General features: G+C 42.6%; 1 protein-coding gene across 5 annotated transcripts in view; it reads left to right on the forward strand.

Moving 5' to 3' along the window:
• The window catches only part of LOC106586235 (mitogen-activated protein kinase kinase kinase 20), a 47,979-nt gene that overhangs the window by 16,450 nt on the left and 5,078 nt on the right, over positions 1 to 26,451 (forward strand). For 4 of the 5 annotated variants that reach the window (XR_006762012.1, XR_006762013.1, XM_045707774.1 and 1 more), the window contains exons 4-13: positions 3,944 to 4,045; positions 4,445 to 4,510; positions 4,685 to 4,713; positions 4,840 to 4,977; positions 9,176 to 9,262; positions 12,077 to 12,151; positions 14,058 to 14,164; positions 18,627 to 18,762; positions 26,150 to 26,194; positions 26,306 to 26,336. Coding sequence is in view for 3 of the 5 variants with exons in the window: in XM_045707774.1 (XP_045563730.1) it covers positions 3,944 to 4,045; positions 4,445 to 4,510; positions 4,685 to 4,713; positions 4,840 to 4,977; positions 9,176 to 9,262; positions 12,077 to 12,151; positions 14,058 to 14,164; positions 18,627 to 18,762; positions 26,150 to 26,194; positions 26,306 to 26,336 (816 nt within the window). In the remaining 2 variants the exon portion in view is untranslated. Of the gene's footprint in view, positions 1 to 3,943; positions 4,046 to 4,444; positions 4,511 to 4,684; positions 4,714 to 4,839; positions 4,978 to 9,175; positions 9,263 to 12,076; positions 12,152 to 14,057; positions 14,165 to 18,626; positions 18,763 to 19,803; positions 20,328 to 26,149; positions 26,195 to 26,305; positions 26,337 to 26,451 lie in introns of those variants that run through there. The other variant, XM_045707775.1, reaches the window with a different exon arrangement.

The raw sequence follows: 26,451 nt of genomic DNA on the forward strand, positions 1-26,451 counted from the left end.
CTTAGCCTGTGAAGGAAATAAAATATAATCACGCAATAAACATATAGCGAGAAAAAATAATTTTAAAAAAGTACTTTTTATGCTAAAACAGACACTGCAACTACACAATAGATTCAGGCTGGTGACGCTGATGCTGTTACTATGCAACCAGCTGTGTACGTTCCTGAATGCTTGCTGATACGTTTTGCTATGCTGCCAGAGCCACAGCTATATATTTAGTAGATAAGTACCATCCTTCATTTATTTCTGCCCTAGAAAATACACAATAAACTTTTATAAGAACAGGCATGTTGTTTTGGGTCAGCAAACGAAGGCCCCGAATGCTAGCTAGCTACCTAGCTTGCAAATCCCGGTTAGTTATCATATTTTTGTCTGAGTTGAAATTAGTTCGCTATTTAGCTAACTTTACCTAGCCAGTTCAAGTTGAACATTATTGAAAGCAAGCTGGCTACATCCTATGATTAGCTAGCTAGCAAGTGCCTGCCCTGTATAGGCCTTTCTCTCACACAAGGGGGGGTCAAATTGCAGGGGACTTTCTGGAAATGACTGTTTCCGTTTTTTCGTTGCTGCTGTACACTACGTGTGCATAAAAATACATTTTCCTGAAGATAATAAACATCAGTCTTTCTTGTAAACTAAGCTAGAGCTGGTTTTACGGGAAAACAATGTATTGCCTACACTAGATTCTTTGGCCACTGTCACTTAGGAAACCAGGAGGCTGAGACCGGTAGCTAGCTACCTAAACTAACGTAGTGAGCTAAATATTATAATAGGTTTAACTTGCTGCCAAAAATCTTGCTAAGACTATGTAAAGTGCCTTCAGAAAGTATTCATACCCCTTGACTTATTCCACATTTTGTTGTGATTTTTACACAATACCCCATAACAAGTTTTTAGATTTTTTTGCAAATTTATTGAAAATGCAATACAGAAATATCTAATTTACATAAGTATTCACACCCCTGAGTCAGTACTTTGTAGAAGCACCTTTTGGCAGCGATTACAGCTGTGAGTCTCTTTCTCTAAGAGCTTTCCACACCTGGATTGTGCAACACTTGCCCATTTAATCTTTTCAAAATTCTTCAAGCTCTGTCAAATTGGTTGTTGATCATTGCTACACTTACAAAGAAAGGTGCTATCTAGAACCTAAAAAGGTTATTTGGCTGTCCCAATAGGAGAACCCTTTTTGGATCCAGGTAGAACGCTATTGGGTTCCATGCAGAACCCTTGCCCCAGAGGGTTCTACATGGAACCCCAAAAAGTTCTGCCTGGAACTAAAAAGGGTTCTCCTATGATGACAGCTGAAGAACCCTTTTGGAACCCTTTTTTCTAAGAGTGTAGATAACCATTTTCAGGTCTTGCCATAGATTTTCAAGTAGATTTAAGTTGAAACTGTTACTCGAACATTCACCGTCTTCTTGGTAAGCAACTCCAGCGTAGATTTGGCCTTGTGTTTTAGATTATTGTCCTGCTGAAAGGTGAATTAATCTACCAGTGTCTGGTAGAAAGCAGACTGAACCAGGTTTTCCTCTAGGATTTTGTCTTGTGCTTAGCTCCATTCCGTTTCTTTTTTAACCTGAAAAACTCTCCAGTCCTTACAAGCATACCCATAACATGATGCACCCACCACTATGCTTAAAAATATGGAGAGTGGTACTCAGTAATGTGTGTGTATTGGATTTGCCCCAAACATAAGACTTTGTATTCAGAACAAAAAGTGAATTGCTTTGCCACATTTTTTGCAGTATTACTTTAGTACCTTGTTACTTTTTATTCTGTACAGGCTTCCTTCTTTTCACTCTGTCAATTATTTAGGCTTGCCGTAAAACAAAGGGGTTGAATACTTATTAACTCCAAGACTGTTTTTTTTATACATTTAAAAAAAAACGTAATTCCACTTTGACATTATGGGGTATTGTGTGTAGGCCAGTAACAATACATCTCAATTTTATCCATTTTAAATTCAGGCTGTAACACAGCAACATTTGGAAAAAGTAAATGGGTGTGAATACTTTCTGAAGGCACTGTATATAACATACAGTATAAACAATCAAAGAAATGTATACTGAACATAAATATAAATGCAACATGTAAAGTGTTGGTCCCATATTTCATGAGCTGAAATAAAATATCCCAGAAATGTTCCATATGCACAAAAAGCTTATTTTGCTCAAATTCTGTACACAAATTTGTTTACATCCCTGTTAGTAAGCATTTCTCCTTTGCCAAGATAATCCATCCACCTGGCAGGTGTGGCATATCAAGAAGCTGATTTAACAGCATGATCATTACACAGGTGCACCTTGTGCCGGGGACAATAAAAGGCCACTCTAAAATGTGCAGTTTCGTCACACAACACAATGCCACAGATGCCTCAAGTTTTGAAGGAGCGTGCAATTGGCATGCTGACTGCAGGAAAGTCCACCAGAGCTGTTGCCAGAGAATTTAATGTTCATTTCTCTACCATAAGCCTCCTCCAACGTTGTTTTAGAGAATTTGGCAGTACGTCCGATCGGTCTCACAACCGCAGACCATGTGTAACCACGCCAGCCCAGGACCTCCACATCCGGTTTCTTCACCTGCGGGATGATCTGAGACCTGCCAACCGGACAGCTGATTAAACTGTGGGATAGAACAACTGAAGGATTTCTGCACAAACTGTCAGAAACCGTTTCAGGGAAGCTCGTCTGCATGCTCGTCATCCTCACCAGGGTCTTGACCTGACTGCAGTTCAGCGTCGTAACAGATTTCAGAAGGCAAACGCTCACCTTCGATGGCCACTGGTACACTGGAGAAGCGTGCTATTCACGGATGAATCCCGGTTTCAACTGTACCGGGCAGATGGCAGACAGCGTGTATGGTTTCGTATGGGCGAGCGGTTTGCTGATGTCAACATTGTGAACAGAGTGCCCCATGGTGGCAATGTGGTTATGCTATGGGCAGGCATAAGATGCACACAACGAACACAATTGTATTTTATTGATGGCAATTCGAATGCACAGAGATAGTCACAAAATCCTGAGGCCCATTGTCGTGCCATTCATCCGCCGCCATCACCTCATGTTTCAGCATGATAACGCACGGTCCCATGTCGCAAAGATCTGTACACAATTCCTGGATGCTGAAAATGTCCCAGTTCTTCCATGGCCTGCATACTCCCAGACATGTCACCCATTGTGCATGTTTGGGATACTCTAGATTAATCTGTACGGCAGCGTGTTCCAGTTCCTGCCAATATCCAGAAACTTCGCACAGCCTTTGAAGAGGAGTGGGATAACATTCTACAGGTCACAATCAACAGCCTGATCAACTTTATGCATAGGAAATGTGTCACGCTGCATGAGGCAAATCAGGTCACACCAGATACTGACTGGTTTTCTGATCCACGCCGCTACCTTATTTTTAAGGTATCTGTGACCAACAGATGCATATCTGTTTATATTTTTGTTCAGTTTATATGGTGGTTGGCAACCAACTTTAAGGTGAATTACCGCCACAAACTGGGCTGGAGCGTGGACCATGTTCATCTTTCAATCACCCAATGAGTAGATGGGAGGGGCGGGACTTGCAGCACATCAAGCATCTAAACTAGAACCAAGTTATATTTTAGTGCCTGGTTACGCAGACGCAATGTGGCCGGTTTGGTCTAAAAGAACAGCTAGTTTTCAGTTTTCCCCTCCCCACTCAGACCACTCTTAGACTCCTAGCAGAATTCTTGCTTGAGTAATTGCTCTTTGCTGAGAAGCTATTTTTGTTTCTTTTTGACCATTTTAATTGAAAACAATCATAGTAAGGTACTTAATTGTTACCCAGAAATGATTTGATATTGAGATGAAAACGGCTGCATTGGACCTTTAACTATAGTATAAAGACATATTTGATAGTGCAGAGCAATGTAAATGCTATTTTGGGAGTCTTATAATGGTATGTGTTTTCACCACAGATTATGCCAGTGGAGGGTCCCTGTATGACTACCTGTCCAGTGCAGAGAGTGAGGAGATGGACCAGGAACAAGTCATGACTTGGGCCATGGAGATTGCCAAAGGTACAGTCATGATTCATTGTCTTAGCTCCTTTAAACCAGGCAAGGGTACATGTTCTTGTGGAATTTTTGCAAAGCCATTTGACTAAACTAAAACACTGACTGAGATTCCACATTTGTTTTAGCTCATTAGCAACTCAGCAGTAGCATATATTTCAGATATGTCCGCTCAGGGTCTATTCCAACTCATTGAGAACAATACGGTCTCATTGAGAACAAGTGAAGTCAAAACACGAAGGCCTACATGTGATTAATCTCTGTCCTTAGTTTACATAAGTAATGGGCATTGTGAGGAAGGCATGGATGAGGCATATAGGAGAGCACAGATGAACACAGACTTGTTTATATCGGCCTGGTTGCCCGTTGATTGGTCAGAGGAAATGTGCTTTATTTCCCCATCAGGCATGCACTATTTACACTCAGAGGCCCCGGTCAAGGTTATCCACAGAGACCTGAAGTCCAGGAATGGTAAGATTTCAGATTCACCTTCATCATCTAGCCTTCTGTTATGTGTCTGAGTCTATACAAAAGACACCTCTGGTCTAACGGATGTAGCCAGAGGCAAATATTACATAAGCTGAATTAGAAGAAACCTGAATATACATATTTTTCATGACTTGAAAGACATGTTTTCTATTGCAGTGGTTGTGACGGCAGACAAAGTTCTTAAGGTACATTTGTTTGCACATTCCTGAATACATGGGATCTTACGTTTGCATACTGGTTTTACCCAAAACCTTTTTCTCCCAACCCTTGCTAAAACCCGGGCCTTCACCAGTACCTGTTTCCCTGTGTAGATCTGTGATTTTGGGGCGTCCCGGTTCCACTCCCACACCACACACATGTCCCTGGTAGGCACGTTCCCCTGGATGGCCCCGGAGGTTATCCAGAGCCTGCCAGTGTCTGAGACCTGTGACACCTATTCCTACGGCGTGGTGAGTGACCAACACATAGGACACACACTGACCACAGATCAGCTGTTGATACTCAATCCAATAGTTACTGAGACTGAGCTATTTTTCTCCAGCTAATTCTGCTTGTGATGTTCATATGTATCGGCTCATACATAGACTTTTATTTACTAAGTACAGAAACCCTCAGAGAGAGACTTGTTTGACTTGGGACTGAATCAGCTTGGTAAGGAAGTTGCTTAGTTTGTAGAGGAAGCCAAAGAACAAGTATGGTTAAGAAAAAGCTCTAATGTCACCGTTGCAACTGCATGGCTGAGAGAGTAAACTGTCAATCAACCAGTACCTAGCACTTGAAAGAACAGACTTTTCAGAGATGACATTTTCATGCCTTCATTACTGCCACTGGAAAAGTAGTCGTGAGCGGCATTATTGACCTTTTGTAGAAGTGCTAGCAGCAGTTCCATACGTTTTCTGCCTAATTTCTATCATCTTTCATCCCTGAGTAGAGAGTTTGAAGCCTGGTCATATTTCAGTGTGTGTGTGTGTGTGTGTCTGTGCATGGCCGTGCGTGGCTGTTTGTGTATCTGCCTGTCTGTGTGTGTGACTGCTCACTACATTCCTGCATGGCGATGGAGAAGGTGTGAAGTGTAGAGTGACAGAGCATATAGGGGGCGCTCTGAGTCACCCAGCCAGTCAAGGGCCTGACTCCTGAGTGCCATAAACAGTCAGTGTACAAAGAGCAGGGCCTGAGGTCAGGCCGGCCAGCGTCTGGGTCAACACACTGTTCTCTATCGCAATCCACCTGGCTTTCACTTAAACTGGTGTGAATTTACCCCACACAGACATTTACTGTATTGTTATAAATGTGTATTATGTGTAGTGATTTGTATGATTTGCCCTTCATTCAAGGTTTTTTTACTCTCCGAATATGGTAACTAATGTATAACTAAAGTCTTAGTCTGTGCTGTATCTCAGTTCAGTGGAAGACTGACCAGACCATGCATTCTGTGGTGTAGATGGGTCTTTCTATAAATAATGGGGCCGATGTGTGACATTGGATAAACATTTCAGAATGGTTTGAAACAAAAATAAAAAGGACTTTCGTGCATTCCACATGTGCACTTAGAGGAATACAAGTGAATATATGCAAATTGGCCCATATCTCCACCTATAGTATTCAACAACATTGGCCTAGGACTATACATCCTTTAAGCAGTGTTCATACAGACATTGGCAAGTCAAATTCAAAGACTTTCAGGGACTTTTTCAAGCACTTAATTGTAATTTTCAATGACCGCAATGTTACACAACTGTAAAATTGTAATAATTGTACGTAATAGAGCCTGATATAGAAACCCACTCCCCCCAAAAAGTGTCAAAGTAGGCCATTACCACTTTAAGAATAATGCATTTTTTAGGCCTTGCCAATACATTGGTATAATTATTACTATAATAATTACTATTATATACTATTAGAATTACATAATTATTACTATATTCTAAAATACAGTATGTGAGAATAATGTTGACATTGCCTGACTAAATCGATTGGATGCATGGTGATTTTTCTGTATCCTATGTGGTCGACGCAGGCACACATGAATAGCGGTAGCATTAATCTCACCATCGCTGTTTTTATAACGACAAAGTGGCCTAAAACAAGGTTCCTTTTTTGATGGAAGGATTTGTATGGAAAGCCAAGTTGAAGCCAACATTAGATGTTATCCTCATAATAACCGCACGTGTTTTTTTTTTACCGCAACAGCGTGGCGCAACACCCTTCATTTGAAGCTGCGGAAAAAGACACTGGCCACATCTCTCACAAAAACTGTTTTTTTTATCTCAGATAATTATAAGGGAGCAGGAGAATTTATAAATTGTCTACAATAATTAGAATAACTTTTCAAGCATCAAATTGAGAAAATGTCTGATTTTCCAGGTAGACCTATTCCAGGAGCCTACTTGAATTTCTGAGCTCCAAATTCAAGTAGGCTCCTTCAAGACCCTTGTATTGTTTAAAAATGCAGGTCTAACATGGAAAACAAAATGTATTTGTCATGTTATTTCATTACCAGATTATATTGTACAGGCTATGTACAGTAATTTGTCATTATATCCAGAATATTGAACATATTCTATTGAACTGGACATTCTTCGCAAACACCTTTTTTTTCAGCACTTGGGCTGTTGTCGCATCACATGCGCTATCACAACAGCTGTTCACCACTTGACTGTCATTCAGAAAATTCCTTTCTGGGCCAGATGATGATGTGTGAAAATATTAAGGCACAGCTGGACACCAAATGAAATCCAACGAGTATTATGCATAATTATCGAAGAACCACGTTAATGACAGTACCGATTTAAGTATTAAGGTGAGCTGACTCTTTCGGTTCGAAGCATTCGATTTTCCAATGCATTTGGATATGTGTAGCGATTAAATCTGTTTTCACCCCATAACATAAGGAAATGTTATGTAGTTACACTGCATTTGTGAGATCTCTATATAAAAAAACGTTCTGAGAGTTAAGATCCAGGATTCTTACAGAGTTCAAGTTCAATGTCTATTTTAACTGATTAATGATTAATATATAACAACAATTTACACTGCCATAAATGCAAGGACAGAAAAGTAATTTTTTATGTTGCAGGATTTTGAACACATTTGTCAAGACACCAACCATAATAAAGCATAAAACATTTCAATGAACTCTTGAATTTGATTGAAAATAGCTATTATCCCTCAGAAGACCATCCTCCTCAGTGAATTTCATAAATAAAAATAGTGAAACATTAATAAAGTTATCCTTTTTAGATAAAACTATACAAAATATGTTTACATGTCACCAAAAAATTAATTCAAACTCACTGTTTGAGGAGGACGGCCTTCAACTTATCAGAATTCTTGCAGCGTGAACTGAGATGTTGTCCACTCAATCAAAGGATCAGAGAATTAATCCAGTACTGAAACCATAAGCTGCAGCTAGCTAGCACTTCAGTGCATAACATGAGGTGAGTAGTTGACTCAAAGAGAGAGAAAGAGAATAGTTAAACAGTTTTGAACAAATTAATTTCTTAAACAATGATGGAGATGCAAGAGAGAGAGAGATTTCCTTGTATTTTTTCACTTTCCCTTACTTAGCTAGTGAATGCAGCTAGCTAGTTTAGCCTACTCAAACACCCGGAGAGGGATGCTACATTATGTTAGCTAGCTGGCTTTGGCTATCCAACACTGGAATTCTTCCAAGTCAAGGTAAGCTAAACTGCTTGCTGACTGTACACTGTACTGCATGATTGTAGAAAGTTTATTAATGCGTTAGTTCTATTAGCTATTTTGACTATAACATTAGCTAACATGACAACGGTGTAGGCTGTGTGTAGAGGTTAGCGGTTATGATATGAAGGTGGCTTGGAAAGTTTTTTTCGCCTGGTCACAGACAGCTGATGTGTTGTGCACTGAAGTCCACAAGCGAAGGGAAAAGTTGAGAGGACAGGGCATACTGTATATATGAGAAGGAATTATACAACGTGCAAAGTGATAATGCTGTTTGTATGTGGCTACTATGAAAGTGAACTGTGTTTGCATGTGATCAGGGGTGTCTTCATGCTACCGATTTTGTTGAAATAGTTTATTAAACAGAAGCAAATGGAACGAAATAGGGATAAACATTCCTGAATTTGTCTAATAGAAACTCTTGTTTGCAACTGTTGGACTAATGATTACACCCTAGATCAGCGAAATGCAGGCAATAGTGTGCAAGGTGGTATTGAATGTGTCACTGTCTGTCACCTTGATTACTCAAATTTATCTCGAACTGTGCACCTACAAAAATGTCATTCATAAGCTAGGTTGTAGCAACCTCATGATGGGAATAGGGAAAATTTGAGTATCATGAAGTAGCCTATACCTATCGATGGTACATTGAGCTGGGTGAATGGAATATGAATGACTGTCAACCAATATGCTGTAATAGAAATAAGGCCATGCTCATAAAAAAAAGAATCGTCCTCCCTCGTCTTAAACGGCACTGACCGCCACTGATCTTAATGTAATGACATGAAGAAAATTGGCAGATTATTATCAATGACTTATCATCAGCTGTAACAAGTTATCCAGTGTAGGAAATACTCACTGGTACCCTAGTTTATAGAAAGACCTAGATGCATTTGCTCGTTGACTGACCATGACCCCACCATGACCCCTCTCGTTTCCCTGTGTCAGGTTCTGTGGGAGATGCTCACCCGGGAGATTCCCTTTAAAGGCTTGGAGGGTTTACAAGTCGCCTGGCTGGTGGTGGAGAAGAGTGAGGTACAGCTGCACTTCCTTTTTCCTCATTATGCAGTCTTCTAGGAACAGATTGACTGTAGATGTACTGTAGCTTCCTCTATCTATGCTAATAGATTTTGTGAAGAGACAGATTCCTGACAGTTTTTCTTAATGAGCCAGTGTATCTTTACAGGAATCATTTCAGTCATCACACACCAGTATAGCTAGTTGGGGGATCGTCATATGGGCCAAAGCCAATTGATCCCAGTCATGCAATATCCGCATTCTCAGAGCGGAGGTGATACGCTTGTTGACGATATGGACATCTCTTGCATGTCTCACTCACCAGGTCTCCAGTCACATAACATTTTTACATTTTACATTTTTAGTCATTTAGCAGACGCTCTTATCCAGAGCGACTTACAGTAGTGAATGCATACATTTCATACATTTCCTAAAAAAAAAAAAATTTCGTACTGGTCCCCCGCAAAAGAAGAAGTCATTTAACTAAAGTCAGTGTGTGTGTTTCCGATGCGAATCTACTCGTCAGCTACTCTGAGGAGACAACACAAACATCAGGCTGCTTCCTGTAGTAACATGAGATACTCTGAGGAGACAACACAAACATTACATTTACATTTAAGTCATTTAGCAGACGCTCTTCTCCAGAGCGACTTACAAAATGGTGCATTCACCTTATGATATCCAGTGGAACAACCACTTCACAATAGTGCATCTAAATCTTTTAAGGGGGGGGGTTAGAAGGATTACTTTATCCTATCCTAGGTATTCCTTAAAGAGTTGGGGTTTCAGGTGTCTCCGGAAGGTGGTGATTGACTCCGCTGTCCTGGCGTCGTGAGGGAGCTTGTTCCACCATTGGGGTGCCAGAGCAGCGAACAGTTTTGACTGGGCTGAGCGGGAACTGTGCTTCCTCAGAGGTAGGGGGGCCAGCAGGCCAGTGGTGGATGAACGCAGTGCCCTTGTTTGGGTGTAGGGCCTGATCAGAGCCTGAAGGTATGGAGGTGCCGTTCCCTTCACAGCTCCGTAGGCAATCACCATGGTCTTGTAGCGGATGCGAGCTTCAACTGGAAGCCAGTGGAGAGAGCGGAGGAGCGGGGTGACGTGAGAGAACTTGGGAAGGTTGAACACCAGACGGGCTGCGGCGTTCTAGATGAGTTGTAGGGGTTTAATGGCACAGGCAGGGAGCCCAGCCAACAGCGAGTTGCAGTAATCCAGACGGGAGATGACAAGTGCCTGGATTAGGACCTGCGTCGCTTCCTGTGTGAGGTAGGGTCGTACTCTGCGAATGTTGTAGAGCATGAACCTACAGGATCGGGTCACCGCCTTGATGTTAGTGGAGAACGACAGGGTGTTGTCCAGGATCACGCCAAGGTTCTTAGCACTCTGGGAGGAGGACACAAGGGAGTTGTCAACCGTGATGGCGAGATCATGGAACGGGCAGTCCTTCCCCGGGAGGAAGAGCAGCTCCGTCTTGCCGAGGTTCAGCTTGAGCTGGTGATCCGTCATCCACACTGATATGTCTGACAGACATGCAGAGATGCGATTCGCCGCCTGGTTATCAGAAGGGGGAAAGGAGAAGATTAATTGTGTGTCGTCTGCATAGCAATGATAGGAGAGACCATGTGAGGATATGACAGAGCCAAGTGACTTGGTGTATAGCGAGAATAGGAGAGGGCCTAGAACAGAGCCCTGGGGGACACCAGTGGTGAGAGCGCATGGTGCGGAGACAGATTCTCGCCACGCCACCTGGTAGGAGCGACCTGTCAGGTAGGACGCAATCCAAGCGTGGGCCGCGCCGGAGATGCCCAACTCGGAGAGGGTGGAGAGGAGGATCTGATGGTTCACAGTATCAAAGGCAGCAGATAGGTCTAGAAGGATGAGAGCAGAGGAGAGAGAGTTAGCTTTAGCAGTGCGGAGAGCCTCCGTGACACAGAGAAGAGCAGTCTCAGTTGAATGCCCAGTCTTGAAACCTGACTGATTAGGATCAAGAAGGTCATTCTGAGAGAGATAGCAGGAGAGCTGGCCAAGGACGGCACGTTCAAGAGTTTGAGAGAAAAGAAAGAAGGGATACTGGTCTGTAGTTGTTGACATCGGAGGGATCGAGTGTAGGTTTTTTTCAGAAGGGGTGCAACTCTCGCTCTCTTGAAGACGGAAGGGACGTAGCCAGCGGTCAAGGATGAGTTGATGAGCGAGGTGAGGAAGGGGAGAAGGTCTCCGGAAATGGTCTGGAGAAGAGAGGAGGGGATAGGGTCAAGTGGGCAGGTTGTTGGGCGGCCGGCCGTCACAAGACGCGAGATTTCATCTGGAGAGAGAGGGGAGAAAGCGGTCAAAGCACAGGGTAGGGCAGTGTGAGCAGGACCAGCGGTGTCGTTTGACTTAGCAAACGAGGATCGGATATCGTCAACCTTCTTTTCAAAATGGTTGACGAAGTCATCCGCAGAGAGGGAGGAGGGGGGGGAGGGGGAGGAGGATTCAGGAGGGAGGAGAAGGTAGCAAAGAGCTTCCTAGGGTTAGAGGCAGATGCTTGGAATTTAGAGTGGTAGAAAGTGGCTTTAGCAGCAGAGACAGAAGAGGAGAATGTAGAGAGGAGTGAGTGAAAGGATGCCAGGTCCGCAGGGAGGCGAGTTTTCCTCCATTTCCGCTCGGCTGCCCGGAGCCTTGTTCTGTGAGCTCGTAGTGAGTCGTCGAGCCACGGAGCAGGATGACATAAGTCATCCGTATATTTAACCTGCCTCCTGACATGCTCTAAATTCATATTCTGACCTCAGAACTGAAAGCTGAGACTACTGCAATCCTTTTAGTGATTGTGTGTGTGACTGTGTCTGTCTGTTCTAGAGGTTAACCATTCCCAGTAGCTGCCCAGACAGTTTCGCTGAGCTGATGAGGAAGTGCTGGGTGACTGATCACAAGGTACGACGTCCTCACACATACCCACATCGTCACGCACACAGAGATCCTATCAAATTATATGTAATTCTATGCTAACGCACACATACAGTTGAAGTCGGAAATGTACATACACCTTAGCCAAATACATTTCAACTCAGTTTTTCACAATTCCTGATATTTAATCCTAGTAAAAATTCCCTGTCTTAGGTCAGTTAGGATCACCACTTTATTTTAAGAATGTGAAATGTCAGAATAATAGTAGAGAGAATGATTTATTTCAGCTTTTATTTTTTTCATCACATTCCCAGTGGGTCAGAAGTTTACATACAATCAATTAGTATTTGGTAGCATTGCCTTTAAATTGTTTAACTTGGGTCAAATGTTTCGGGTAGCCTTCCACAACCCACAATAAGTTGGGTGAATTTTGGCCCATTCCTCCTGACAGAGCTGGTGTAACTGAGTCAGGTTTGTAGGCCTCCTTGGTCGCATACACTTTTTTTGTAGGATTGAGGTCAGGGCTTTGTGATGGCCACTCCAATACCTTGACTTTGTTGTCCTTAAGCCATTTTTCCACAACTTTGGAAGTATGCTTGGGGTTATTGTCCATTTGGAAGACCCATTTGCGACCAATCTTCAACTTCCTGACTGATGTCTTGAGATGTTGCTTCAATATATCCACATAATTTTCCTTTCTCATGATGCCATCTATTTTGTGAAGTGCACCAGTCCTTCCTGCAGCGAAGCACCCCCACAACATAATGCCACCACCCCCGTTCTTCACAGTTGGGATGGTATTCTTCGGCTTGCAAGGCTCCCCCTTTTTCCTACAAACATAACGATGGTTATTATGGCCAAAAAGTTATATTTTTGTTTCATCAGACCAGAGGACATTTCTCCAAAAAGTACGATCTTTGTCCCCATGTGCAGTTGCAAACCGTAGTCTGGCTTTTTTATGGCGGTTTTGGAGCAGTGACTTCTTTTTGCTGAGTTGCCTTTTAGGCTATGTCGATATGGGACTCGTTTTACTGTGGATATAGATACTTTTGTATCTGTTTCCTCCAGCATTTTCACAAGGTCCTTGTTCTGTTGTTCTGGGATTGATTTGCACTTTTCGCACCAAAGTACGTTCATCTCTAGGAGACAAAACGTGTCTCCTTCCTGAGCGGTATGATGGCTGCGTGGTCCCATGGTGTTTATACTTGCGTGCTGTTGTTTGTACAGATGAACGTGGTACCTTCAGGCGTTTGGAAATTGCTTCCAAGGATGAACCAGACTTGTGGAGGTCTGCAATTTTTTTTCTGAGGTCTTGGCTGATTTCTTTTGATTTTCCCATGACGTCAAGCAAAGAGGCACTGAGTTTGAAGGTAGGCCTTGAAATACATCCACAGGTACACCTCCAATTGACTCAAATGATGTCAATTAGCCTATCAGAAGCTTCTAAAGCCATGACATCATTTTATGGAATTTTCCAAGCCATTTAAAGGCACGGTGAACTTAGTGTATGTAAACTTCTGACTCTCTGGAATTGTGATACAGTGAATTATAAGTGAAATAATCTGTTTGTAAACAATTGTTGGAAAATTGACTTGTCATGCACAAAGTAGATGTCCTAAATGACTTGCTAAAACTAGAGTTTGTTAACAAGAAATTTGTGGAGTGGTTGAAAAATGAGTTTTAATGACTGCAACCTAAGTGTATGTAAACTTCCGACTTCAACTGTGCATACTCTCACACAGCCACTGTGCACACTCTCACACAGCCACTGTGCACAGTAGACTCAGCACACAAGTCAGTACTACAATGGATAATACTAAAGAGTAATGTTATGTTACATACAGTTACGAGGCCAGTCCAATAGTCTTGAGTAGATAGACATACGACATGTCTGCTTATGAGTATCACACTTTTTTGTTTCGTTTCCACCTAGGAAAGACCAGTGTTCAAAATTATCCTTGCAACCTTGGAGTCCATGTCCAATGACAGCAAGCTTCCCGAGCAGTGCAACTCTTTCCTACACAACAAGGCAGAATGGAGGTACTGAGATCATACTGTACGACTGCAATCCTCTCCATCTCTCCTAGACCAACACCGCTAGATTCTAATGATATGCCAGAACTGTTTCAAATCAATAGGCCCATCTATGCGCAAGTGCTGCTTTTGTGGGCCACTAAATGTCTGAAGGGATTTTTGGGAGTGTGCATACAGATCTTTTATAATTGCACTGATAACATAAAGGCATCAAATATCTAAAGAATCCCCCATCTGGATCTCCTTCCTCTCTATACCCGTAAGGTCTAAAAAATAATCAACATCTTTTTCAAGTCCAAGTGTTTAATTGGCCTGTATGAGCAGCTGGAGGATTAGTGATGTTCAGCACAGCCTTGGTGTCAGCTGCTACTGCTCTCTCTTTGGGCTTTTCTACGCTCACAACTCTTCATAGAGACGTGTCCAAGCAGGCATCTGCGAGTGAGCAGCTCGGTAGTGAGAGCCGATCAAGAACACGTGCGTTAGAGTGAGGGAAATGTTGCACACCGAGTACAGTCGTGGTAGCTAGCTAGTAAGAAACGGGAGAAGAGTGGAGTGGTGCGGCCTGAGCTCCTCTTGCGACAGAGGCAAACAGGTTGCAGGACCGGTGTGTTATAGTTTCTCAGGGTGGCAGGTAGCCTAGCAGTTAGAGCGTTGGGCCAGAACCGAAAGGTCACTTGTTCGAATCCCAGAGCCGAGAAGATAAAAAAAATCTGTCGACGTGCCCTTGAGCAAGGCACTTAACCCTAATTGCTCCAGTGTTGCCATTGGTATTGGTTGACCCTGGCCGTGACCCCACTCTTCCAATTCACACATGTGTACAATACAAACTTGCACATATATAAGCACCCAACAAATTATTATTATTATAATAAGAAAGTGTCCCACTGATGAAGGCTCAATGGTATTGTCAATTCTGACACTTGAAAAAAAGTAAAACTAGGCGTAGGTCTCCTGTATTTGCATCACAGGAGGTTGGTGGCACCTTAATTGGAGAGAACGGGCTCGTGGTAATGACTGGAGCGGAATCAGTGGAATGGTATCAAATACATCAAACACATGGTTTCCAGGTGTTTGATGCCATTCCATTTGCTCTATTCTGGCCATTATTATGAGCCGTTCTCCCCTCAGTAGCCTCCGCTGACAAAGGGCTCCTGGTGTTGGCTATATTAAATCTGGCCTCATGCTATGTTTCTTCTCTCTTATCAGACTGTTAGTCCAGTGAACAGTGGCTGTCTGTCTCATTAGCTATCAATGCACTCATTTGTGTAATAGTGTCAGTTAGAAGCTGCTCACTGCTCTGTAACGATGGCTCAGAGGGCTCTTGTTGCAGTCTATATTAAGGCAGTTTGCACATGGTCCAGTAGAGCATAAAGAGACTCCTCTTTTCGCTGTTTCTCTGGCACCTGTCTAGATCAGGGAGGAGGGGCAGGGAGGGGGAGTGAGTTGGGGAGGGAAAGAAAAGGGGTAGTTAGAGTGCTGGGGGAGGAAATGTGAGAGGTATTAGAAAAAGTGTATATGAGCAGGGTAGGACTAGAAATACCGAGAGTGTTTGTCAGGAAAGCTACAAGCAAGAGAATCAATTAGGAGGGAAGTTTCAAGTATTAGTGGAAAGTCTTTGAGGGGATGGGAGGGGGAGTGGGAGGATGCAGGAACAGGGCAGGAGTTCCTGTCTGTGTCACATGCCTGTTTATAAATAGTTACTTTGGGAGCTGATTGTCTTGGCCTCTGACTCAGCATGGCTACCCATGGTGCACCACACAGCCCCACCTGCTGGGCAAAGCAGACCCGACCACTCAGTGGGTGAACCGCATTAGCAAACACACTGGAAGGTAAGTGTTCCTCTACTGTCTGTGGCCTTAGAGCTGTCACTAAAAGGGTACAATCCAAACTTGAGAAACACATGCAGAACTTTGAACTTTTGTGTATATTGCATGGATGTCAGGGAGAGATATGAGTTGGAATCTGAGTTAAGCACAAGTACCTCAAATCAACAGTTTAACACCAGTATTATAAGTGTTGTATGTGATGAGGTGGATGATGTTGGTTACTAAACACATCAGGGGTGTCATACCCTAGCTCAAGACCAAAAATATAAAGTAGGCAACAACAACAAAAAAGTAGACTAAAATCCCGATTAAAACGCAATGGCTGTTTAGCGTATTGGGTGGCTGGAGGGCTTTAGAACCATGCAGAACATCACTCGGAGAGCAGCTGCCAGCCTGCAGGCTTTTCTCTCACTTTTAGAAAGCAGAGAGTGTGAGTTATCTTTGCCTGTCAGCCGTTTAGGCAGTGCGATGATTGGTTTGAATTTAATGTCGGCATTTGAACTCGTGCTTCTAAACCTTGCTGTAATCTGATAACCAGGGATTATTTGAATTGGGAATTGAGAATTGAGGGAGCCCTCCTTTTTGGTGATCATCCGCAACCAAAACCTATACTGAACAAAAATATAAATGCAACATGCAACAATTTCAAAGATTTTACTGAGTTACAGTTCATATAACGAAATCAGTCAATTTAAATAAATTCATTAGGCCCTAATCTATGGATTCCACATGACTGGAAATACAGATATGCATCGGTTTGTCACAGATACCTTTTAAAAAAAGTATGGGAGACATCTGTGGCATTGTGTTGTGTGACAAAACTGCACATTTTAGAGTGGCCTTTTATTGTCCCCAGCACAAGATGCACCTGTGTAATGATCATGCTGTTTAATCAGCTTCTTGAAATGCCAAACCTGTCAGGTGGATGGATTATCTTGGCAAAGGAGAAATGCTCACTAACATGGATGTAAACAAATTTCTGCATAAAATGTTATAGAAATAAGCTTTTTGTGCGTATGCAACATTTCTGGGATCCTTTATTTCAGCTCATGAAACATGGGACCAACACTTTACACGTTGTGTTTTATATTTTCGTTCAGTGTATATTATTGATATTAAAATATAGGTAGTGATAGCTCTAGGCCTAATTGATATTTTCATTCATTTGCCCAGTAGGCTAGTGCAATTTTGCTTTCATGTATGAAAATACATGAAAATAGATACAATTGAACAACTTGCTATTTAGAGCATTTGCCCAAAATACATGTCCTGTTTTTGCCTTCGAAGACAATAACAATTATAGGCAACAACAAATGTGCATTTTTAGGAAGTGACAGAATGCTAATATTCAGATAATGCAAATCATGAAAGATTACTTAGGCCTACTTCATCACCATCATCTTCAGCCTGCATCCATAATCCCTACCTGTCTCTGATATAATGCATTTCCACCTCTCAAGTCTAGTTTGTCCATCTTCCTGAATTAAAATGAGATATTCTAACAGATCAATCTTGCTTGCAAAACGTCATTAAATATTGCTAAGTTAATTAGCTATAGTCAGTGCTTGACTTGGGCAGGAGCTGAGTACCAGCACCTATGTTTCTACTGCTAGAGGTCCTACACGTCTTATAGAATATTAGCGCAAAAATATTGTGGAGCTCCTATACAGTTCCGGCACCTATTTCAGTCCACGTCAAGTACTGGCTATAGTGTAGCTGTAGGGCTGTTTTTTTGTTGACAGAATGAGCAGTCAGATATCGCAACTGCTTTGTTAGCAACACAATGATATCAGGAGACAAAAATGGCCCGGGGAAACTTTTTCGCAGGCCGCCCCCTCGAGGCCGCCCCCTCGTTGGCTTCTATGTTGCTGTATTAATATTTCGGAGCCGCCTTGTTGACACAAAACGTTTTCAAAATTCTCTGAGCAGCCTTGTTGATACAATGCTTCAATAGTCACATAATATTTCCCTTCCCTGGCGAATAATGCAGACAGGCAAATGCAAAAACTAGCTTGGGCGCACACATTACGAGGCAATCAGAAGAAAATGTGACTACACGAAACGCATAGATTTGACACGGTGACATGTAAAGGGGCCTTAGCTGTAGATTTTCCTTTTGTATTTTGTCATTCTTTGAACGAGTTTGTTTGTCTTCATGCGTCCTTGTCGATTGTAAGTCATTTGATGAAGACCTATGCCTTTAATTTCAATGCGTGTGTAGGATTTATCTGGCATAGTTTGCATCCGCGATCAGCTGTTTTATGCACTAGTTACTTTCACGTTGATGTCTGCATTTGAAGTCGGCCTGGTTGTGACTTGATAGCGTGTATTATGCATCTATTATATGTTGCACTGTATGCGCCGTTCCACAAGTAAATTTGTCAATTAATGATGAGTTGAGTAGTGGTTGACATTGTACACGCCGTTCCACAAACCTTTAAACCTAATATTGCGGATAATAATTAATTGCTGGGGTCATTTTGTTTTTGCTGTTCTCCAAATAGCATTTGACAGATTTTTAAATTCTGTAGAAATGCAGCAAATGAGCTTCAACTTCGCACACCCCACCTCACTTTTCCATACCCTAGGTTTAACTAAACTGACGCCACTTGAAACGCATCCCTATGTTGTCTGTGCTGTAGCTGTGAGATCGAAGCCACACTCGAGAGACTGAAGAAGTTGGAGAGGGATCTGAGCACCAAAGAGCAGGAACTGAAGGAGAGAGAACGTCGCCTGAAGATGTGGGAGCGCAAGCTCATCGAGCAGTCCAACACCCCGGTAAGTTCCTCAGGAGCCCACTGCACCCCACACCACCCACACCCTCAGCACAACCCCCACACACTGTCTAGTCCCTGAACATGAACAGCGCCCCAGCTTAGCATCACCTTCACTGTGTTGGTCCATGTGTTCTTGTCCACATTGTCACAAGGGGAAGCAAAGAGACCGAGGTCTGTCTGGAATGAAGGGAAAATATAAAAACAAGGCTCTGGCTAGGCTTACTGAGTCTCACCTATGGGCTGTTGTGTTGAGTAGAGGTATTAGCTCATCGTGCTACTCTGTGTGGGACCATGTCACTGAGCTCCCATTGGCCATCAGTTATAATTAGAGGTCAGTGTGATTGTAACGTTGGTAATGCCAATGTTGTCACGCTGATATAGGAGTCTTCGCAGCTTGTGTGTATTTGCCTATACTAGCCTTTCTATGTGAAGCTTTCAAAGGGACACCCCACTAGGCCTTGGCCTCCTGTTTCTGTTATTGCTTTGGCATGCAACACATTTAACCTAAACATTACCTTTCTTGTTGGATGTATTGGTTGGATTTGTTTTCCGCACTTCCACATTGTAGCACTAATGCTTTGTTTTGTCCATTGTATAATTGCATTCTACAGCCATGCATTGGGAATGTCTTACAGTGCTTTGCCTTGGTATCAATTTGACATTAGTTTAAATTGATGCATGCGCTGATATATTGGGTAAGAATCAGTACGGTCATCCTGAGAGATGTTACCATGGTAGCTTTCTCCCTTTCTCCTACCTTAATCTGTCCTGTAGACTCCAATCGTTTCAGTCCAACCTTCTCTGGTAATCCAATTTACTCTATCTCTCAACTCTACTCTTCTAGTGTTTGACAGTCCCCTTTTTATAATGGGTATAAAAACAAATCACATTTAATCATTGGTCTTGGTGTACAGTGTGTGTGGTCTAAGACTGATTTCCTTCCCTCCTTTTCTTTCCCGTCCTCTTTTCCTCCCTCTTCTTCCCTTCCTATCCTCTCTCCCCCATCTTTCCCTCTCTGCTGTTCCTACCCGTGGCGGCTCAGATTAGCATTGAGTCGTTCTATGAGTCTAAGACGGAGGAGTCGAACAGTTCGGAGACGACGTGTCAGATCACATCCTCAAGTAACGGGGAGGTGGAGGGGATGAGTCTGCAGGCCATGATGAAGGTCTTTGGGGACATGTTTGCCTTGGACATGGGGGGCCCCGTCCTGCACTCTGGCATGCAGGTCAACATGCAGGCCAAGCAGAACTCTTCCAAGTCCAGCAGTGTCAGAGAGGGCCGCAAAATCAACATGGCCTTGGGGATTTCAGACGACAGTGATTAGAGCAACCCGATTGGTAGCATCCGTAACATCTGTCAATCAATCACTTTGGCCTGTGTCTAAACTGTGGTCTCGCAGCAAGCTCCCATGCATATTCCTTTTCACATGGCTGGTGTTATGGACGCTGTCTTCGTACATTAGATCATTCATTACTAATAGCTTTTTATTCCTTGACTGTTTTTTGTTGTTGTTGGAACAATCCATTTTCTTTTGAAAAACAATAAAGCATATCCAAAGATACAATACTTGTTGTAGCACAGAGATGTTCTTCTCGCCGTATGAACACAATGTATTGGAAACCTTCCTTCTACATGGCTCACATGGATGTCATTAATGCCTAATGTACTGGATGTATAGTGCCGTGCTGTAAAGAGAGAGTCATGTGAGCAACTTGCATTGAGGAGTCAAAGCTTTTATGACATTTTGCTGACATTAAGATTGGCCAATTTGTTCTGAATGTGGTGGAGTGCAGTTGCTCTGATTGAGTCTCTCACCAGGACGAGAAAGTACATGTCGTGTCCCTCAGCTGACCCTGAAAAGGTTCCCTGATAGCCATGTTAAACTACAGACTTCCTATGCCCTTTTTCTGTATATACAGTGTTTGGAATATTTGGATTTCAGGCCCGCATACCATGGCTTATTGGTGTAAAGTGCACTACAGGTGTTTGTCGTCTCGCTTCGTGTGCTGGTTGACAGCTGCATGTTATAGATGCATATAATCAGGATGTTTGTGGGGAGTACCATAGACCTTAGACTACAACACCTTGACAGGGGTAAGTTCTCATAGACAAAAGGCAACTATTAAGTACCTTTATTCCACTAACTCTGTTATTCAGTGGTAGGTTGGCCTTTCATTCAATGATTTAGGAAGTAATAACAGTATTTCTTTGGAGAGATGATATGAAATACTCTTTAGATGGCTACTCTAAGCTAATGATTATCTATCAGCTAAACATGTTTGCATCTGCACCAACAGTTTTGACTACAGACCAAAGTGTGTTTAACGACCCCCAAAGTGAGCCTATTGAAGCTCACCTAACAACTGCCATCACCAAATGCCCTGTAAATTCTGCTATTTATGGTCATATGGGACCTCATCTCTTCTAAACATATCCAATATGGAGGATATTTCTGTCTGACTCTGGTCCTGCAGGTTTCACCTATTTCTACTGTTTTTGTATTCTGTTGTGTAGTTATTAAACCTAGTCACGCCGAAGCCCATCCATTGACATAGACAATAACCAACCGATACACTTCCTGATGTGAAAGTCAACCACTTTGTAAGGTATTTAAGACATCCAATACCCAGAGTTGCGATATGATCGATGCAAACTTCAGCACCTTGGATTAGTCCAATTCCTTGGATTATTCCGATAGTGTCTCTTTAATGGTGTACCATAACTCTATTAGACCGACTGCTTTTTGATATGAACATATTTTGCTGCAACCTCTACTGTTCCTTGTTTTTCAATAAACATTTTCTCATTAAACTTCCTGCTTTGGTTCTTTACTCTCCCTGTTTTCTTACATTTCCTTCTTCTTCGGTGAGGTTTAACGGCGGTTGGCATCCAATAAATGTTGCATTACCGCCACCAACTAGACTGGAGTATAACTCCCTTATACTTTGCTTGGAAAAAGTCAAATACATTTAAAATACCCTACCATCTAACCCTACACTCATTAAAAACCAACCACCCTACTCCACTATTTAAACTTTTCTAGTCCTACCTCAGGCCAACAGCCTGAAAGGACGGTACACCACCGCTCAACAAATCCTTTAACCCGGTAACTCTTACTCTTACTGAAGCTTATATCATATTTTGGCCTATCCCTCTGTACTGATACAGATCTACTACTCACACGAATCCTCTCAGGATCCCTCCCCCTTGACCCATCTTCCTCAACTTTCTTCACTGCCTCAGCATACGACACCCTCTGCTCTACTCTGACCCTGGTAACCTCAATCTGCCTGTCTTGCACCGGACATTTCTGATATCCCCAGCCCCATAAGCACCCCTACAATCAACACTTCTTTCCCCAATGCTACACATTCCTTTGTCTCATGCCCTTCTGCACACTTCTCACACCTAGGACACTCCCTCCTACACACTGCTGCCACATGCCCATAAGCTTGACACCTGTAACAACATAAGCTTTTACGAGAACTGAAATATCCTAACATCACTTTGTCGGGCAGAGACTCAACATCAAAACTCTAAAGAACAGCCAATGGCTCTTTTGTTTCACCACTCACGCCACCCTGTCCGCGTCACACCAAACAACGAGCATCACAAACACCGGGAATCTTCCCCTTCAGTTGGTCAACCTTCACATTTACCGCTACCCCAGTAATCACTCCTTTCAATGGCGCCCTTTTCTTGAGAGCAATTCTAGTCACATCTCTTGTCCCCATTTGTTTGGTGCGAAGCCCTTGCTCCCTCTGACCAGCAGAAACACAAACAATTATCACAAGACCACTTTGGGTTACCTTCACCGATTCCACAGCACCCAACTCTTTTTTTTTTCACACACTGAAACCACTAATGGATCAGCCAAAAGGCAGGGGTCCACTTCCTCCAAAAATGTCACTCCTACAGTCACAGACTCGTCTTTATCCTGACCATCAGGGCAAGCCTCAGGCTCCCAGGACTTCACCACACCTGCCACCTCCGATAATTCGCACTCACTCACTTCCATTTCTCCTCCTGTCTTCAATCTGGCGTAGGTCTCACACTGCTTACACTTTCTGCCATTCTTCGAAAAAACCATCTCCCTTTTTTCCAAAATGTTTACCCGACTCAAGCTCACCCTCTTCCTCCGTCTCTCTCTTCGACCTCCTCTGCCTCTCTTTTTCCCTCCATTCCTCCTCCGTTGATGTATATGTCTCGTTATGGTAATATTGTACTTCTCCTAACATTCATCTCATTCTTGCTCTCTTAAGGGACGCCATTCTCCCACTCTATCATCCTCAACCTTTTTGTCTTCTCACATTTTCCTCTTGGTTTTCCCCGTTTTTTTTTAACCTTGTATCTAACAACTAATTCATTAACGTTACAATAACGTCACAACAAAGGTTTGTTAGCCACAAAATTCCAAATGTGGCCAAGAAAATAAGATACACATTTTGTGCTGGGAGAAAATGAACAAAATGTGACTGGTGTTAGAAATATAACTTCAGATGAGGTCTGGAATAACTATGTTTTAACATGTAAGACCTGAAATCAGTCATATTACATTAATTGATTTGCATTAGACCCATGTTCACTGTAGTCTTCAAGGCTTAAAAAAAAAATATTGTCAATGGTGGGATTTCTATCATTAGCTAACTGGGCACCACTCATACTTGGCGCAGAACATCAATTTGAATTGTATATGTTACACTTACAGACAATGCCTGCTTAATTGCCCCTGCGGGGATTGACAAAGTCGTGTTGAATTTGTGGTGTAGCCACTAGCCAACAGGTTTCCAATGCTTGTCCGCCTCTATAGTGTAATCAACTTACTACAGTATACTCCCATTCCACATGGGGGCAGAGTTGTGTGAACTACTGAACTCCTCTTCCCTGCCAAAGGAATCCCAAAGGCTGAGCAATTTCTACTGATGCCCCCCCCCCCCCCCATCCTTCCCCTCCTGTCATCAATTAAGATCTGTTTCCGTTTGTCAACAGTATGCTTAGGATTTTATTAAACGATTTGAAGTCATTTGTGAAATACAATATGGCTCCTGTAATCGCGATATTATGTCACTTTAATTAGGCAAAATCTGTCATGGAAGTGTGGCAGTAGGGGTGGTGGTGTTTTTTTATGTGATTACTTCCGAACCATACCACTGGAGTAGACGAAAAATGCAGCTGGGGGTGAGCGACTTTAGAAGGAGGCTGCAAAGAAGTGTATCGCGCTAATTCTAAAACGGCCCTCTTTGAATGCGATCTGTTGAGATTGCCATTCATCTCAGGCTCTGGGCTGTTATACGATTCCGTGGGAAGCAAATAGAGAATGCTCTGATTAGTCATTAATTTAGTCATCTTCCCGTCAATTCTCCCGGTGCATCGTTTCTGCCACCACATAGCAGCCTCATGATCATAATGATAAAATGTGTATTTTGTCTGGCTATTTTCTGCCTGTTTAAACTTAATGAACAGTAAATGATTTATCATTAAAATGCATCATGAAAGACCAGTCAGATGGGCATTGGACACATTTTAGTTTGATATAGACATTAAGGACCCAGTAATCTTGATTGCAGAACAATAGCTGCAAAAACCATTGCTATAAGACATGGTAAACGTGTCTTGGAATGAAGTTTAATTTATTTTTAATTTCACCTTTATTTAACCAGGTAGGCTAGTTGAGAACAAGTTCTCATTTGCAACTGCGACCTGGCCAAGATAAAGCATAGCAATTCGACACATACGACAACAGAGTTACACATGGAATAAACAAAACATATAGTCAATAATACAGTAGAACAAAATAAAACAAAAAGTCTATATACAGTGAGTGCAAATGAGGTAAGTTAAGGCAATAAATAGGCCATGGTGGCGAAGTAATTACAATATAGCAATTAAACACTGGAATGGTAGATGTGCAGAAGATGAATGTGCAATTAGAGATACTGGGGTGCAAAGGAGCAGGATAAATAAATACAGTATGGGGATGACGTAGGTAGATAGATGGGCTCTTTACAGATGGGCTATGTACTGGTGCAGTTATCAGCTGCTCTGACAGTTGGTGCTTAAAGCTAGTGATGGAGATATGAGTCTCCAGCTTCAGATATTTTTGCAGTTCGTTCCAGTCATTGGCAGCAGAGAACTGGAAGGAAAGGCGGCCAAAGGAGGAATTGGCTTTGGGGGTGACCAGTGAGATATACCTGCTGGAGCGCATGCTACGAGTGGGTGCTGCTATGGTGACCAGTGAGCTGAGATAAGGCGGGGCTTTACCTAGCAGAGACTTGTAGATAACCTGTAGCCAGTGGGTTTGGCGACGAGTATGAAGCGAGGGCCAACCAACGAGAGCGTACAGGTCGCAATGGTGGGTAGTGTATGGGGCTTTGGTGACAAAACGGATGGCACTGTGATAGACTGCATCCAGTTTGTTGAGTAGAGTGTTGGAGGCTATTTTATAGATGACATCACCGAAGTCGAGGATCGGTAGGATGGTCAGTTTTACGAGGGTGTGTTTGGCAGCATGAGTGAAGGATGCTTTGTTGCGATATAGGAAGCTAATTCTAGATTGAATGTTGGATTGGAGATGCTTAATGTGAGTCTGGAAGGAGAGTTTACAGTCTAACCAGACACCCAGGTATTTGTAGTTGTCCACGTATTCTAAGTCAGAGCCGTCCAGATTAGTGATGCTGGACAGGCGGGCAGTGATCGATTGAATAGCATGCATTTCGTTTTACCTGCTTTTAAGAGCAGTTGGAGGCCACGGAAGGAGAGTTGTATGGCATTGAAGCTCGTCTGGAGGTTAGTTAACACAGTGTCCAAAGAGGGGCCAGAAGTATACAGAATGGTGTCGTCTGTGTAGAGGTGGATCAGAGAATCACCAGCAGCAAGAGCAACATCATTGATGTATACAGAGAGTCGACCCGAGAATTGAACCCTGTGGCACACCCATAGAGACTGCCAGAGGTCCGGACAACAGGCCCTCCGATTTGACACACTGAACTCTATCAGAGAAGTAGTTGGTAAACCAGGCGAGGCAATCATTGGAGAAACCAAGGCTGTCGAGTCTGCCAATAAGAATGTGGTGATTGACAGAGTCGAAAGCCCTGGCCAGGTCGATGAATACGGCTGCACAGTAATGTCTCTTATCGATGGCGGTTATGATGTTGTTTAGGACCTTGAGCGTGGCTGAAGTAAGCCTATATGTAATGTATACTGTATGTAATGCACTGATGTTCATAATTATTTACTTACACACATGAATGCTAAATGCAAAATCTGTGTTAAGAGTCCAAACATAAAGAATAGGCAGCATTTCTTTCTTTGAGCTGTGCCCATTTGGATTACGTGACCATTAAAGCAGTATTCCCTACTACTAATTCAGTTCTGTCTTTTTCACGCAGCTCCTTCCCAACCTTCATATTCATTCCTGGACAGAGGAACATGTGGTCAGTATCAACACAATCAATCGATTACTTATTTTGTTTAATTAACCATTAATAACCATTATGCCTCCATTGATTATGAATAATAATGCTTTTCCAATTCCATCCCCACAGTACTTTTGGATGCAGCAGATATTTGGGGCTGGTATGTTCAAAGTCACCATATAGATTTCTTATACTGTAGTTATGTTCAAATGAATAAACCCATCATTTTGGTGTGTGTGTGTTTTAATTTGCATTTTTGTTTTCCATGTTCTCAG

Source organism: Salmo salar, chromosome ssa25 (assembly GCF_905237065.1).
Source record: "Salmo salar chromosome ssa25, Ssal_v3.1, whole genome shotgun sequence".
NCBI lineage: Eukaryota > Metazoa > Chordata > Actinopteri > Salmoniformes > Salmonidae > Salmo > Salmo salar.